The sequence below is a fragment of the Pipistrellus kuhlii genome, unplaced genomic scaffold, assembly GCF_014108245.1.
Source record: "Pipistrellus kuhlii isolate mPipKuh1 unplaced genomic scaffold, mPipKuh1.p scaffold_m20_p_3, whole genome shotgun sequence".
NCBI classification, from domain to species: domain Eukaryota; kingdom Metazoa; phylum Chordata; class Mammalia; order Chiroptera; family Vespertilionidae; genus Pipistrellus; species Pipistrellus kuhlii.
In genome coordinates this window covers 114,128,185-114,145,676 of record NW_023425529.1, presented here as the reverse complement: position 1 = coordinate 114,145,676, position 17,492 = coordinate 114,128,185, and the positions used below count along the sequence as shown (strand labels likewise).

The window sequence follows — 17,492 nt, the reverse complement described above, 5'->3', positions numbered from 1 at the left end:
CAATAAAGTTTTCTAATAATTTCTAATTCTATAATTTAATTTCTAAGTGGAATGTAACTATACAGGTCTTAATACAGATCCACACATTCATTCTAGTCAGGAATAATTACATCAAAATACTAGATTTAAATAACCTTTTATTCAAAGTAATCACAATAAATAAACCAAACTTCCTACCATATAAATGGGTGGGGGGTTAATATTGTGAGTCATAGCCCTAGCTGGTTTGGCTCAGTAAATAGTGTCAGCCTGCAGATTGAGGGGTCCCGAGTTCAATTCCGGTCAAGGACACACGCCTGGATTGAGGGCTCCAACCCCCATAGGGGACATTCAAAAGGCAGACAATCAATGACTCTGTCTCATCATTGACGTTTCTCTCTCTCTCTCCCTCTCCCTTCCTCTCTGAAATCAATAAAGATATATTTATTAAAAAATACTGTGAGTCGCTGAAACTGGTTTGGCTCAGTGGATAGAGCGTCGGCCTGCAGATTGTAAGGTCCCGGGTTCGATTCCGGTCAAGGGCATGTACATTGGTTGCGGGCACATCCCCGATAGGGGGTGTGCAAGAGGCAGCTGGTCGATGTTTCTCTCTCATAGACGTTTCTAGCTCTCTATCTCTCCCCCTTCCTCTTTGTAAAGAATGAATAAAATATATTTAAAAATTAAATTTAAAAAGTTAAAAAAATAAAAAAATAAAATTTAAAAAATTAAAAAAGAAACAGGGCTTAGAAATCTAGAAGATGAAATGACTCATAACTTTTTAGCAGTTGTTCTCAACGTTTCTAATGCTGCAATCCTTTAATATAGTTCTTCATGTTGTGGTGACCCCCAACCATAAAATTACTTTCATTGCTACTTCAAAACTGTAATTTTGCTGTTATGAATCGTAATGTAAATATCTGTGTTTTCTGATGGTCTTAGGCTCTATAGCAGCGGTTCTCAACCTGTGGGTCACAATTCATAACAGTAGCAAAATTACAGTTATGAAGTAGCAACAAAAATAATTTTATGATTGGGGGTCACCACAACATGAGGAACTGTATTAAAGGGTCGCAGCATTAAAAAGGTTGAGAACCACTGCTTTAGGGTTTTCAAACACACATCAAGGCACTAGATAACTGAACTCTAGAATTTGCTGAGTGATTTGCTAATTGAATAGCCAGCCATATTATTCACATACCACACCTAGGAATAACTCCTATTGCCTAGATCTCTTCTTTCTTAATTTGTAGGTTCCATTTGCAAAATCTGGCCTAATGCCGTTTCTCGAGTAGATAAACAACACAAAAATAAATATTCAAAGCAGTACAGAGTAAATTTTTTAAAATATAATCATACAATACTTTAGAGCTGGGTTTCTCAAGCTCAGCACTACTAATATTTGGGACAAGATACTTCTCTGTTGTGGGGTACTGTCCTGTGCATTCCTACTTACCAGATGTAAATAGCACATTCCCCCCAAACACACACACTTGTCATGATAAACAGAAATCTCTCCAGACATTGCCAAATGTTCCCCAAGGAGCAAAATTGAAATCAGGAAGTTAGGAGCCATTGAGTTAGAGAATTGTGATAACATTCTATTGTAAGATGAAGATAAAATAACAGTACATTATTATGGTTATGTAGTCTACAATTATCTATGAGATTACTTATAACAACTGTCTTTTAGTATTTTGCATATTTTTTGTTCTTGGCTCTTATTACTTCTACTAGAGGCCCAGTGCATGAAATTCATGCACAGGGGTTTGTGTTCCTCAGCCCAGCCTGCACCCTCTACAATCTGTTTCACAAAAAGTGAAAACAGCATTCACTGTTTGTTTTGCATGAGCCATTATAGAGGTAGTGTGCACCCCAAACAGCGAGAGTGCCCTCACCAATCACCTTCCCCAGGAAATACAATCAGCATCAACTTCCCATACTTTTAAACTATGTCTGTACACATCTGTGCTTTATCTCTATTTATTCTGTGTATCTGTTAGGTATTAGAAAACTGTATGAGAGCTTGTAAGGGTGTTTGTGCACTTAGCATAAAACCGAACATAATTAAGGATGTTGATTGTGACGAACAAAATAAAAACATTCTATGTACATTGAACCTGCCTGTGTCCACCACAGAGAAAGAAACTTGAAAGGTGCCAAAGTGATTATTGGTTCTGCTAATAACAAAGTAGCTGACACCCAGTAATAGATGAAATGAAGACTATTGCTTGAGTGATGGGTGTACAAAGTGTGGTGTCCTATTATCATATACTTCATGAGAAATCAGTTGAATCTTTTTGATAAGTGAAACTACTAAGCACAAATATTATTTCTACTTTCTACAGGCTGTGTATTTATCATATAGTCATTGCTGCTTTTACTATCTATTACTATTATGTTGTAGGTGTTATTTGGTATGATTTGGTAGGTTATTTTTGGGGTTGAGAATATTCAAAAATTTTTACACATATATCAATGACTAGAGGCCCAGGGCATGAAATTTGTGCACTGGTAGGGTCCCTAGCGGCTGCCGACTGCCAGCTGGGGCCCCACTCTCTTCCCCCGCTGGTGCCACCCCATGGTCAAACTCCTGGAGGATCCCCCTGGTTGAGGGAATAATTTGCTTTTATTATATAGGATAATTACTTCCTTCACTTTATACCATTTTGGCTTATAAAAAGTTTCATAGATATGGTTCTACTTTCAAATGGCAGGGGAAAGCTGCATTTCTCTAAAAAAGATGACCTTAGCCAAAACCAGTTTGGCTCAGTGGATAGAGCATAGGCCTGCGGACTAAAAGGTCCCAGGTTTGATTCCAGTCAAGGGTATGTACCTTGGTTGCAGGCACAATCCCCGGTAGGGAGTGTGCAAGAGGCAGCTGATCCATGTTTCTCTCTCATCAATGTTTCTAACTCTCTATCCCTATCTCTTCCTCTCTGTAAAAAAAAACAACAAAAAACAATGAAATAAAATAATTTTTAAAAGATGACCTTGGTCAGTGTGGCTCACTCGGTTGGGCATTGTCCTGCATGCCTAAAGATTGCTGGTTCGATTCCCAGTAAGGACATATGCCCAGGTTTTGGGTTCAAGCACCAGTAGGGATGTGCAGGAGGCAGGCTATCGTATGTTTTGCTCTCACATCTTATTTGTTTCTTCTCTTCCTTCCTCTGACTAAATTTTTTAAAAAATTTTAAAAGACATGAAATACAACACTCAAAGCTCCATGTTTCTTCCATGCCCTATATAATTTACTTAAACTAACACTTCCACTTCTCAATCTTTGTTGTAAGATTTCCTGTATCAGTTATCTGAATAAAACTTAAATAGATTTCTGAACATCAGAAAGAATTAAACTTTCACTTATCCATTAGGAAAAAATAGCTTCTAAAGGTAAAGTTTATCAGGGATTTAAATACTAAAGAAAGGCCACTTTAATCAATATTTAAGTAAACCCAAATTCTGCAATCAACACAAAATCCCACTAAAAGGAAAAATAATGGAATTGGGTTTCTATAATTGAGATTACACTAACAAAATTCAGCTACAGTATTTAAGAGAAATAAATGAATTAACATATAATTCCAATACTTACTATCTAATTTCTGTCCTTCTGTAAATGTTTCCAGAGCAGCAGCATAGTTTTTTTTATGATATTCACATATCCTGTATGAACATATTAAAAACAAATGCCACACACACGAGATTATGAAAAATAACATTCTTAAATATATCCTAGTATTGTTTTCTAAAATAATCTATGTAACTTCTAATTCCACTAACATCCAATTTTAGAATCCATATCAGAAGGGATTTCATTATTTTAATTGTATACACTTGCTTATTCCAAAACATACAAAGAAATTAAAGAAGTTTCTTAATTAAAGAAAAGTCCCACCAACAGAAGCAAGCTGGGATACAAAAGTAAGAAACAGACACAAAGTTTTCATAGCACTAAATGTAGCCTCGCGTCCAGCTTGTTTGAGGAATAAACGTTCTCTAGTCAAAGGCAGTAAATTCCAAATAATGAACAGTTTAATCTATACCGTGCAGTTACTTAAATCATCACTATTTTAGAACATACTAAGTATACATCTCCTATTACATATTGTTAATACAAAGTAAAAAAATAAATTATATTTAAAACTGAGTCCTATCTCAGCTATACAATGTATAAACACAGAATTTACTATTTATATAAAGCTTACTACTAATTCATTCAACAATTTAAACACATATCTATTGTCCAGATCCAACAAAAAGAATAGTTGTTGCATACCCTTTTCTCATCATAGCAGTGGGATTATTAGGATTAAATTCAAGAGATTTCTTTGCATCAGCAACAGCATCTATATACATTAGAAAAAAATGTTTTTTTAGTCAGCTTTTTACAGATCCAACAAATATTACACATAAAATTTGAATCAGGTTTAGGTTTGAACAAGTGGTTTTAAATTAAGAAAAGCTAATTAAAGATATAATCCAATAAATATTACCCTCATATCTTCCTATTAGTTTAGTATTTAACTTCCTTTTTAAAGCTCTCAGTCAGTGAATAAAGCTGTGTTTTACAAAGCTCACCTAATTTTCTCATTAACATCATTCATGCAATTTGAGTTAAGGTATTTAATTTTTCCCTATCCAGATTTTCTATCTAGACTAATTAAAGTTAAACAAGTAAGAAATACATTCCTTATAAAAATGCAAATAACATTTCATTTAAATACTCTATAAAACAGTAAATATGATGTTGATCTGTTAGCACACTCAATAACCACAAATGAAATCTGTATAAATTCTCTACCCCCTGAAGGAGGGATATCCATAAAACTTAAATGAGAATTGCATAATATAATATTTGTCACATTTCAGCTACTTCACCTTGTATGAAAGACCAATTTAAAAACCCTCAAAGATAACCTCTATTTTACTTTACTCTTTGTATCATGGGCAAATTTTATAAGTAACACTTAAAGAAGAAACAATATACTTTGTAAGAAAAGTTACCAGAGTAATTCCCAAGAAGGATGTGACAATAAGCTCTTTGACAATAATATTGTGCATCATCTGGTTTCTGTTCCAAAGCCTTAGTCAGCTCCTACAAGCATAAACATATTGAGTGTAAGTAATCTGAATTCTAATATGATTTTTTAATCAAATAAACTATTGGAGCAAAGATAACAGAAACAAGCCAGGAGCTTTACTTTGCAAGAGGATCAATACCTACCCCTCTCCTGCCTTCTCCCCAGTAAGCTCAGTTCTTGGCTTACAGTAGAAAGTCAATAAATGGTAATTATCACCTCATTTATTCTGAAGAGTTTGGCTGATATACACTGACCATCATAGATTTTTCTCCTTCTAATGTGGAGAAGACTCAAAATCATACAGAATTTGAATTGCTTAGAAAATATGAAGCTGTCCAATAAAATAAAATAAAAAAGAGCCCTGACCATGTGACTCATTTGGTTGGAGCAAAGTCAATGTATGGCTATTGAAATTATGGGGGTGCCAAAAGAAGAGAGAGAGCAAGAAATTGAAAACCTATTTGAAAGACTAATGACAGAAAACTTCCCCTACCTGGTGAAAGAAATAGACTTACAAGTCCAGGAAGTGCACAAAACCCCAAACAAAAGGAATCCAAAGAGGACACATCATAATTAAAATGCCATAGGTAAGAGAGAATCTTAACAGCAGCAAAAGAAAAGCAGCTGGTTACCTACAAGGGACCGCCCATAAGACTGTCAGCAAATTTCTCAACAGAACCTATGGAGGCCAGACAGGAGTGGCAAGAAATATTCAAAGTGAAATATTCAAAGGAGTGGCAAGAACCTACAACCAAGATTACTCTACCCAGCAAAGATATCATTCAGAATTGAAGGTCAGATAAAAAGCTTCACAGATAAGAAAAAGCTAAAAGAATTCATCACCACCAAACCAGTATTACATGAAATGTTGAAGGGAGGGGGAGAGGGAAAAGAAGGAAGAAGGGGGGAGGGGGGAGGGGGAGGAGAAGAAAAAGATTAAAAATATGAACGATAAAATGGCAATAAATACATATCTATCAACAATTGAATCTATAAATCAAAATAAAGGAACAAGGAATCTAATGAACAGTATAAACTGGTGAATAAAATAGAATCAGAGACATGAAAACATGGGCCAGACTGACGAATATCAGAGGGAGGGGGAGGGGAGTAGAGGAGGAAGAAGAGATTAACCAAAGATCTTACATGCATTACCTATGGACACAGAAAATAGGTTGGTGAAGTCCTGGGACAGGGCAGGAACTGTATGGAGGGGGGCAATGGGGGACAAAAGGGGACTACCTTTAATACTCTCAACAATGAGAGTATTTTTTTAATGAAAAAATAAATTAAAGAGAGGACTACTAAAAAATGCAATGTCACCCAATAAATTGAATTAAAAAAATAAAATGCTACCCACAGGTAAATAGTTGTTAAAAGCAAAAGTAGTCTTGCTCAAACTGACTGAAAGTTTGAAGTCCTTTAGCTCTGGGTATCCCAATTTGACTCCATTTTCTCTTTTCTTCTAGCCACACCTAATTCCCATTTGTGGATGATAAACAATATCAACCCTTCTCTCTACCTAAGCTATGATGGAGAAAAACCACATAACCATGCAGAACTGGTACCAATGCCTGCTTATGCTAACCAGCTATGCTCTCAACGAAGTTATCTCTGCGTCAGCTACTTCAAAGTCAGGTATCAAACCTTTCATTATATCATACACCCTCAATCCTACCATCTCCTCCAAAAGATGACCCTAATATATTAAACCCAGAGACTTATCACTTCTGAACCATATAACCTTGAGCAAATTAAACTCTTTAGCTTCCTTGTTAGAAAATGCAAATATTCACCTCACAGTTGTTGCAAGTCTTATGATAAGAGTAATTTAACACATTTGGGTACTTACCACCTCCCAGGCACTACACCAAGAACACAATAGCAGTAAACAAGATACACAAAATTCCTGCCCCCTCCCCCTTTTTCTTCTGAAAGAGAAAAACAATGATTTGTTGATCCACTTATTTATGCATTCATTGGTTGATTCTAGAATGTGCCCTGAACAGGAATCAAACCCAAAACCTTGGCACATCAGGACAATACTCTAACTAACTGAGTTACTTGGCCAGGGAAAATTAATTAGGGCCCAAATTAAATATAGGATGATCAGAGAAGACAATAAATCTAAGGTGATGAGCATTCCAAGCAAAACATGAGATAGGACAGGAGAGAAAGAGCATATTTCAGGCAAAAGGAACTGCCAAGTCCAAAGGCTGCTCAACAGAATTAAGCAGAGCAAATTCAAGTATCGGAAAAAAAGCTGGTGTGGTCAGAACAACAGAACAGGGGCCCCAACATATATCTTACATTACCTATCTTCATAAAAAAAAATCTTTCAAAAGTCCTATTTTGTTCCAATTTGTAGAGACAGGAATTGGGATTCAGAGTGATAATAAGAACTTTCCTGAGGTTACAAAGTTATCATGAAACCAGGATTTCGAATCTAGCAGTCTCATTCCATGCCAATTGTTATAATAAATTGTGCTACATTTATACAATGGACTACTACACAGCAATGAAAAAGAATTGGGATTCACATAATATGAATGAATCCCACACATGTTTAAAGCAAGACAGAGTAACTTATAATCAACTGAGTACCTAGTCTACAATCCTGTTTATGTTAGGTTAAGCGCAAGAACAAGCAAAACTAATTGATGGTGATGGAGGTCACAATAAGGTTTGTCTTGTGGCAGAGAATTATTGGCTGGGAAGAAGAATGAGAATTTTGAGGATGAAAGTGTTCTATTGTATTATATACATAGAAGTGAGTGACATACACATATGTATGTAAAACAACTAAATTAGCTGCAGACTTTAAATTTGTGTTATCTATATATGTCATACTTCAATAAAAAGTAAAATAAGCCCTCGCCGGTTTGGCTCAGTAATTAGAACTCCCACCTTCGGACTGAAGAGTCTCCCATTCTACTCTGGTCAAGGACGGTACCTCGGTTTCAGGCTCCATCCGCAGCCCCAATTGGGGTGCATGCAGGAGGCAACTAGTTGATGTGTGTCCCTCTCATTGATGTTTCTCTCTGTTTCTCTTCCTCTCTTAAAAAAAAAAAAAAAAAAAAAAAATCAATGGGATAAAATATCCTCAGGTGAGGATTAAAAAAGGTAAAACAAGTGAGATAAAGACACCAATATCCTTTATAAACACCTTTCCAAAGGAGGCTCTGAGCCTAAGAGGACCATAACAAATTCTGAAATAACTATCTAGCTGACATAAGAAATTGTGGAGAAAAGTTCTCAATAGCTCCTGAAACATATTCTACTACTGATCCCAGAGGCTTCACTAGGAAATATTATAGTACAACTGATTAATCAACCACTTTTATTTAAAGGCCTTCATATTCAGAAAATACATTTTCTGCTGAGAGGCACTAGGACCTAGCTCGGGTTTCCTTTCCTCCTCATCATACTTTTTTCTCCCCTCTCTGGTGGAATGGGTCTTTGCTGCTCCTGGCATTGCCTGGAATGCTTTCTCCAAAGCACCCCAGCTCATTCCCACAGGTTTCTGCTTAAACCTCACCTCCTCAAAAAGGCTCTACCACCATGTGGCAAATTATTTTTAAAAGTTATAGGTAGGAAAAAGATTCGCCTCGCCGAAACCGGTACAGCTCAGTGGATAGAGCGTCAGCGGGCACATCCCCAGTGGGGGGGGAGGGGGGGTGCAAGAGGCAGCTGATCGATGATTCTCTCACATCCATGTTTCTGACTCTATCCCTCTCTCTTCCTCTCTGTAAAAAATCAATAAAATATATTTAGAAAAGAAAAAAAAGATTCTCTTGCCTCAAACTGCTAACCTTAGGTATGTAATAGGATAACAAGAGAACAGTGTTTCCTAGTGTTCAAAGCAAGAAACCCCTGGCTCAATTTTGTGACCCACTGCCTCTGTGCATCTTTAGCTTGGGCTCTCTTTATTACTTTGTATTATTTAATTCTTGCCCTTTTACTTCCTTTTATATTGTAGCTTTATAGCCTTTCACTTCACACAAACACAAAGTGCTTTTTCAAGTCAGTTAAATATATAAATACGACTTTAATCAACAGCAACCAGTGCCTCGCACACATAAACTCCAAAAACTATTGTTTTGATGAAGAAACAAATGAGTCAATAATGAACAGTGGCAGGGCATATACATACAACCTTGCACATCTCCTGGTACATAAGAATGGCAAGGATGACTATCAAACGAAAAAACGAATTAAACATCATCAAGCTTAGATTTCACTTCTTCGTCTAACCAAACGTGATTTAAAAAAAAAAACAAAACAAAACAAAAAAACACCTTCTAGGTCAACTACAGATGTCAATACAAAAATAGACAACGTTTTTCTTAAAGACCTGCGAGGGTGAAGAGATGGTCTGGGAACGGGAGGGTCAAGAACAGGGGTCTGGGTTAACGGTGTCAGTAAAGAACAGAGAAAGAGGAGGCTGACTTTGTCTACACGAGGGCTGAAACAGCCCACACAATCCCAGGAAGGAAGACGTGTGCTGGGAAGAGGCGGGGGGGGAGGGGGGTCGCCGCCTTCCTCACGGGAGAGTAGAGGGGGCTGAGCCGGGTTCTCTCACCTCTAAAGCCGCTTGGGGGTCCTCGTCAATCAGAGCATCTGAGAAGCTCGGGCAAAACCTGCCAAGAAAGCAACGACTTCAGCAGGGCGCACTGACCAAGGAAAGGGGAGCAAGAGAGAAAAATAAATAGCAAAAAAAGAAGAAAAAACACGTACCTTTGATTTGTTGCAGGTCCTGCTGCAGCCGCCGCCATCTCTGCGAGTCAATGTTGTGTTGCTGCAGCTGCTACTACGGAGGTTACCAGCTCCGCCGCCGCCCAAGGGGGAAACTTCTGGAGGGACACGCACCCAGCTTCCGCTCTAAGTAGCCAACGAGCAGCCACGCTGCCGGCGTGCAGCGGAGGGAGAGGACCGGAAGGGAGCATAGGAGGGGAGGGAGGCAGAAAGCAGGCGCGGGGCTCGCCGGGACCTCGGAGGACAGAGTCTCCCGGCCCAGCCCGCTTCCGGTGACCAGCACGCCTAGTCCCCGCCCCTCGAAGCCTTGGTTGTACGGAAGCCTCGGCCGGCCCCCTGAGGCCACGCGCCGGGACTCTGACAGAGGCCTCTGGGTTCGTAGCTTAAAAAAGGGCTTTGGTACTATACTGTCATCGCTCGGGAACGTGTGGCGTTTGGGGGCGCTTAAATGCCTGTTAGTAACAAGCCACATTCGCGCTCCATTGTCACGTCCACCACACTCTCATAGTTACTGGAGACTGATAAGCCTTTCGTGCCCCGTGAAGTCATTTGCTGTTCTGTGAAAGTTCCCGGATGGTAGCGGGTCACTCCGGATCCAGGCGCTGGGAACCCTGAAGAACTCGCCGGAAGTCGTTGTGCCCCGCAGAGGCTAGCTAGACAGACACAAGGCTTTTGGTTCCGGTGCGAAGGGGGAAGGGGAGGGGGGGGGAATGCACGCCGCAGGCGAAGGTTTCCTTCCCAGTTAGCTTCCCAGATTAAAAAAAAAACGAAAACAAACTTGTTCCTGCGGAAGGCACGGAAAGGAAGAAGGTGGGCTGAAGTCTCAGTGCCGCTTTATTTCCAACCTAGTCGCTTAGGCTCTCCCTCCCCGTCTTTGTCCCTGGCAGATCAGGTAGAAGAAGCTTCCAGCAAGGACTCCGGCCAGGGGTGGGAGGAGCAAGGGGGAGTGGGAGCAAGCAGCTCAGCCAGTAGAGATAAACAAGTAAACGAACGTGAGTGTTCTTACACTAAGGTGATCAGGCATCCCGCTTCGGGCGGGACAGTCCCGATTTTTAACAGTTTGTCCCGCGTCCCACAGCTTTTTTGAAAAAGTCCAAAAGATATAAAAGATTCTTTCCAAAACTCGGGACAAATTGTTAAAAATCAGGACGTCTGGTCACTATCTTACACCCAAAATCTAAACTAAGCCTTAGGATTCAAAACTGTTAATGCGCTCCACAAACTTAAACCAAAGCTATTCTAAGCGGTAAAATGAAAGAAGGGAAATAGTCATGTCATAGCAAGGTGGCTCATTTAGGGGAATATTAGATATAGGCATGGATTTCTCAAAGATGTGGAATCCTGTGAGCCTCAAAAGATGAATTAGAATTAATGGAATTGGATAAGATTTGTGTTATAAACTATAATGTGAACTCTGTTTCAGGTGGGGGTAGTTGCTGGCTCAATCCCCGGTTGAGTTCCATCCCCAGTAGGGGGCCTGCGGGAGGCAGTCCAGGGATGATTCTTTTTCATCATTGATGTTTCTATCTCTCTCTTCCTTCCTCTCTGGAATCAATAAAAAACTTTTTCAAAAAAGAATAATTAAAGGGATTCCCTCTGCCCCACCGCCGCCCAGGAGGCTGGAGGGTGGGTGAGGAAGGGGAGAATGATTAAAGGGAAAATGAGAACAGCTGTTGGGAGACCACTGCTGTTTTACAGGGGTGGGGAAGTGGGGGAAATGCCCCTTTCTTTCCTCTAGTTCTTCTGGCTGGCCAAATCAAATTAACAGGAAGCAGATTGACAAGAGGAAATCAAATTTAATATTATGTGCATGGGAACACCACATACAATGAGAGACAGGGACTATGCATACCTGACAGATTCAGAGATAGGAAGGAGGATTGAGGTATATAAGACATCCTGAGCTAGGGATGAAATAAAGTGCTTTGGGGACTTCAAAAGATTATTGCAGGATGATAAAAGGAGACATTCAGTAATTAGTGGTTTGCCCTGACCTATACTAGATAGCTCAAAATAAGTTATTTCTGTTATAGTAGATAAGTCAATAGAAGTTATCTCTGATAATCTCTCATGAGCAAGGCCTCTAATTCAAATGGTGCTTGGGGGAAGAGGGCAGAATTTTCTCTTGAGCCTTAAGCTAAAATTGCCTTTACCTCAAAATAATCTGCATACCACTGCTGACATCTAACTGCTCCCCTGCTGGCCCAATTGCCCCTAACTGCCCACCCTTGCCAGCTTGGTCACCCCTAACTGCCCTCCCCTGCCTGCCTGGTTGCCTCTAACTGTCCTCCATGGTAGGCCTGGTCATCCCCAACTGCCATCCCCTGCTGGCCCAGTCACCCCTAACTGCCCTCTCTTGCCAGCCTGGTCACCCCTAACATCCCTCCCCTGCTGCCCTGGTCACCCCCAAGTGCTCTCCCCTGCAGGCCTGGTCACCCTTATCTATCCTCCCCTGCAGGCCTGCTCGCCCCCAACTGTTCTCTCCTGCAGGCCTGGTCACCCCTAACTGCCCTCCCTGCAGTCCTATTCCCCCCTCCTCAACTGCCCTCCCCTGCAGGCCTTCTTGCCCTTAACTGCCTTCCCCTGACAGCCATCTTGTGTCCACATGGAGATGGCCATATACAGTATGTGTGTTGGAGTGATGGTCAATTTGCATATTATCTCTTTATTATATAGGATTACAGTTTATGTACAATATCATATTAGTTTCAGGTGTACAACTGAATGATTGGACATAACTTACAAAATTATCACCCCAAAAATCTAGTACCTATCTGACACCATACATAGTGTCAAATTATTGACTATATCTCTTAGCTATACTGTGCATTCCTATGATTATTTTGTAACTATCAATTTGTACTTATTAATCCACTCACATTTTTCACCATTCCCCCCAGGCCCCTTCTCCACTAGTATTTGTCAAAATGTTCTCTGTATGAGTCAGTTTCTGTTCTGCTTGTTGGTTTATTTTGGGGCTTTTTAGAATTCACCTAGAAGTGAAATCATATGGCATGTCTTTCCCTACCTAACTTATTTTATTCAACACAATACCCTCTAGGTCCATCCCTGGTTTTGCAGATGGCAAGATTTCATTTTTTTTTAATGGTTGTGTTATATTCCATTGTATATATGCACCACTACTTCCTTATCCATTCACCTATTGATGAACATTTAGGGTGCTTCCACATCTTGGCTATCCTAACAAAAGAGTAATATGCAAATTAACCATCACTCTGCTATACTCACAAGCCACGCCCATCTGCCAATCAGGAGTGAGTATGTAAATTAACCCAACCAAGATGGCTGTGGCCACAGAAAGAGCAGGAGGGAGGCTTGGGTTTCCCCGGGGATGGAGGAAGCCAAGCTTTCCCCATACCCTGGATGGCCCAGGCCTCCAATCAAGGCTATAAAGTTTCAATTATAGAAGAGAAATCCCAACAGAAATGGCTGCTGCCACTGAGCGAGCAGAAGGCTTGGTTCTGCTCCAGGCTACAAAGTTTCAATTGTAGAAGGTAAATAAATCCCAGATATCAGGGCCTCCACTTGGGTCGACAGTAGGCATGGCCAACCTGCAAACCACCATAGGCCCCTCACCCATGCCACCCCAAACCCCAAGGGAACCCCAACCCTGATCCAGGACACCCTTTAGGGCAAACTAGCTGGCCCCTACCCATTCACCAGGCCTCTATCATATCTAATAAAGGAGTAATATGCAGATTCATCATCACTCCAATACACAAGATGGCTGCCCCCATGTGGTCAAAGATCCTGCCCCCATGTGGACACAAGATGGCCACCACAAGATGGCCAGCAGGAGAGGGCAGATGGGAGCCACCAGGCCTGCAAGGGAGGGTAGTTGGAGGTGATCAACCCTGCTGGGGAGGGAAGTTAGGGGTGACCAGGCCAGCAGAGGAGGGAAGTTGGGGGCAAACAGACTGACAGGGGAGCAGTTAGACATCAATCAGGCTGGTGGGCAGAAGTGGTTAGGGGCAATCAGGAAGGCAGGTAGGCAAGCAGTTGGGAGCCAACAGTCCTGGATTGTGAGAGGAATGTCTGATTGCCCATTTAGGCCCGATCCTAGTCAGACATCCCTCTAGGGGTCCCAGATTGAAGAGGCTGCAGGCTGGGTTGAGGGGACCCCCCCCTTCCCATGCACTGTGCACGAATTTCATGCACTGGGCCTCTAGTTGTAAATAATATTCCAATGCACATATCTATTGGACTTGGTGTTTGGGGTTTCTTTGGTTACATACCCAACAGTGGAATGGCTGGGTCATTTTTTGCGTTAAAAAGTCTATTTTGTCTGATATAAGTATTACTATGCCAGCTTTTTTTTTTTTTTTCCATTTCCAATTTCATGAAATATCTTCTATGCCTTGACTGTCAGTCTGTCTATATCTTTTGATCTGACACAGCATATGTAGACATCATATGTAAGGGTCTTGTTTGTTATCCATTCAATCACTGTTTGTCTTACAATTGGAGCATTTCATCTATTTGAATTTCAAATAATTGTTGATAGATATGTATATTTTGCCATTTTATTATTTATATATATATATTTTAATGTAATTCCTTCAATTTTATTCTTTTTCAAAATTGTTTTGTATTCTAGTTCCTTTGCCTTTTTCTACTTTTTTTTCCCTTTTCTTTTCTTTTCTTTTCTTTTCTTTTCAGGTTAGAATATAGCATCCTTTATTTCCCAGGCCCTTGGCCGCCATCCATTGCAGTGAGGAGGAGACGGGGCTTTCCAGCTCGGGCTCAGACCGCTGAGTGGACGGAAGCGTGTTAGGTGCCGGAGTTTCCCCTCCCCTGGCCGAGCCGGGCTGGCGCGGGGGCCGGGCGCGGCAGGGCTGGCGTGTGCTGGGCCGGAGGAAGCTGAGTGAGGCTGACTCACGGGCGGGACGGCCAGGACACACGGGGATGCGGCTCCACGGGACGCCGGGGACAGACATGGGCGACGCCTGGCTGGTGTCCACAGGCCTCTCGAGGCACTTCACCAACACGGTGACCGGGGCCGGGCCCACTCAGCCCCGATGACGGCCACACCTCTCAGCGGGACCCGCAGGCCTCTGCCCGGGCCCTGCTGACCGCCGATCGGACAGTGTCGCAACCTGTGCCCTGAGGGGCCACATGTGTGTGTTCTCCCGTGGGGAGGTGGGGCTCTGCTGGCCGTGTCACCAAAAGCCACGTGACATTGGGCCGAGTAAATGGAAGTCCCCATCCCGGGCCCTGGCCGGCAGGAGGCGGGTCCGCCCCAGACGTGGAGGGTAACAGCGAGGAAATCGCCGTGGACGTGGACTCACACGCATTACACACAGCATTGGGGAGTGGGGGGGGGGGGCGGTCTTTCGGGGGACCGTGTGACAGGTACGAAAGAAAGAGAAGCAAAAGAAAACATTCAGGAGTCCATGTGCTAGGGACACGGAGCACGGAGACCACACAGCGCGGAGGGCCGGGCTGAGGCTGCAAGCTACACTCTTCATATGTGTCCTCTCAGGCCCGCAGGCCGCGCTTCTTAGTAAAATAAAGCTCTCTGTTATTCTAGGATGTCCTGTAGGCATCTGGGGGCTGGCGTGGGAGAGCTGAGCAGGGCCCTTGGGCCTGGAGGAGGACCCTGTGCCCCAATCAGCGGCCACGCTCGTCACCCCGCACTTGGCACCGCCCCGGGCCCCCGGCTGCAGGCCACGAGCCAGTGCGCTCCGGGGCCAGAGGACACTGAGGCCGGTACCCCCGCTGGGGATGGTGCCCGGGCCTGTCCCTGACAAGCCTCCTCGGATCCCAGTCCTGGTCCCCTCGGTGCCCCCAGGGCTGGGGAGGTGGGCGTGCTGTCTAGATGCCCGCCCTCCCCGGGGGCAGCCGCTCTGCAGCATCTCCTGGTGCCAGCACCCCGGGGGAGGGCGGTGCTCAGCCGGGCGCCAGGGCCTGGGCTGCAGGCAGGAGGGTCTCAGGCGCAGGGCTGCGCTGTGGGACCTGCTCCCGCCTCACCCTCGGCCCCGCCCACCCAGGTGCCCGCCGGCCCGGTGGGCACAGAGGAGCGGGGCCAGCGGCCTCCCTCGGCGCGGGGCGGGTGCGGCGCCATCAGGAACAGCAGGGCCTTCTTCTTGAGGTCCTTCCTCTCCCAGAGCGCCAGGCGGTCCAACTCCTCCACGCTCATGCAGAACACCGCCTGGAACCCCGCGGGTGGCAGGTGTCTCTCTAGTCTCGTCCGGTCCACGTCTTTGGGCAGCTTCACTCGGATTCGGTTTGTGACGATGAGGGGGTCATAGGGACAGACCTTATATTCTCTCGTGCCCCAGCTGGCATCCGGGCGGGTCTGCTCCACAAGGCGCCAGATTGGCGTTCCGGTGGTCCAGGCCCTTCTCTCCGTGTCGGGGAGAGGGTCAGATTTGGAACAGGGGAACCGTGAGTAGAAGCTGGCTCCCGGGCCCGTGGGGAGAGGGTCTCGGTGGGCCCCGCTGCTGTGGGACAGCGAGTTGGTCCTGGTGTCCGCGTCCCCCTGGAGGATCAGCCAGCTGCCCTTCTGCTTCCTGCCATCCTGGTCGGAACCGCTGTCCTCCCCGTCCGGGCGCCTCGAGGCGTGCTGCTTGTAGATGGGGGGCTCCCGGTAGATGTTACCTTTGACGCCGGGGTCTGGCACGTGGAAGTGGCGCTGCGCCTGCTGGTAGGTGGCGGGCGGCCTGCCGTCGGACAGCACCGAGAGCCTGGGGTGCTCCGGCCGCTTTCGCTGCCTGGCCGGCTGTAGTGCTGGGGCGACCGCGAGGTCTGGGTGTAGCGCCCGAGGCTGGCCGACCGGGCGGAGCTGGGGCTGGAGGTGCGGCACTGCCGGGAGGAGCGGTCGTCCTGGTCTCCCTCCAGGCCGCTCGGCCGGTCCCCCGCGTGGCTGACGTAGGGCGAGTAGGAGATCCTGTCGGGGCGGTGGATGTTGTAGATGGCCTTGCTCTTGGGCAGGGCAGCCAGGTCCCTGGAGTCCAGGATCTCGTCCCCCAGCCTGGCGTAGATGACGCGGCTGGGGGAGCCCGCGGTGCTGGACGCAGGCACGGAGATGATGCTCTCGGAGGACGTCCTGGTCTCCTGGAAGGCACAGGGGGTGGCACCCGGGCAAACCTGCTTCTGCATCTTGCTCTTGTCCTCCGTCCTGGCTGCTTGTCAGCAGGCGGAGTGCCAGATGGAGGAGCCTTGGAGGTACATCTCCTCGCCCTCGGCGAACATCCGGCCGCGCCGGCCAGGAGCGCGCAGAGCGGGTGGGAGTGCTTCTCGCCGCCTCCGGCACGTGCCCCGCGATGTGCTTCTCGCAGCCGTCACGGCAGAGGCCGAACTCCGCGTGGTGGTCGGCCTCGCAGTAGGGCGGCCCGTCCTTGCTGATGTACTCGGCATTCAGCTCCTTCCCGCAGGTCTTGCACTTGAAGCGGCCCAGGTGCCAGTGCTTGTCCAGGGCCACCAGGGACTGGCCGTTTTTTTACTTCTGCGGTGCAGCGCCCGCAGCTCCAGATGCCCTGGGACAGGGGAACACTTTGGGCACATGCACTCCTTCCCGGTGAAGGCCACGCCGTCCCTGGGCAGGAAGGGCAGCCGGCAGGGGCGCACACGAAGCAGTCAGGGTGGTAGGTCCGGCCCAGCGCTGACACCACCTGGCCCTCGATGAAGCGGTCGCAGGCGAAGCAGCGGGTG

General features: G+C 45.0%; 2 protein-coding genes across 2 annotated transcripts in view; both read right to left on the bottom strand.

The window, feature by feature from the left end:
- The window catches only part of SUGT1 (SGT1 homolog, MIS12 kinetochore complex assembly cochaperone), a 56,681-nt gene extending 46,296 nt beyond the window's left edge, over window positions 1-10,385 (bottom strand). Inside the window, exons 1-5 of the mRNA XM_036456497.2 lie at window positions 9,801-10,385; window positions 9,646-9,703; window positions 4,987-5,077; window positions 4,259-4,328; window positions 3,575-3,645 (exon numbers count right to left, since the gene is read on the bottom strand). Coding sequence (XP_036312390.1) covers window positions 3,575-3,645; window positions 4,259-4,328; window positions 4,987-5,077; window positions 9,646-9,703; window positions 9,801-9,838 — 328 coding nt within the window. The 5' untranslated portion in view covers window positions 9,839-10,385. The remainder of the gene's footprint in view (window positions 1-3,574; window positions 3,646-4,258; window positions 4,329-4,986; window positions 5,078-9,645; window positions 9,704-9,800) is intronic.
- A 4,332-nt stretch (window positions 10,386-14,717) lies between these two features.
- Window positions 14,718-17,277, bottom strand: LOC118729629 (actin-binding LIM protein 2-like; the record flags this gene model as incomplete). The annotated part of the gene is given in 4 exon segments (XM_036457089.2): window positions 14,718-16,134; window positions 16,136-16,194; window positions 16,197-16,895; window positions 16,941-17,277. Coding segments are annotated over 4 exon segments (1,461 nt in total), but the record flags the coding sequence as incomplete, so codon positions are not given.
- Window positions 17,278-17,492: the final 215 nt, after the last annotated feature.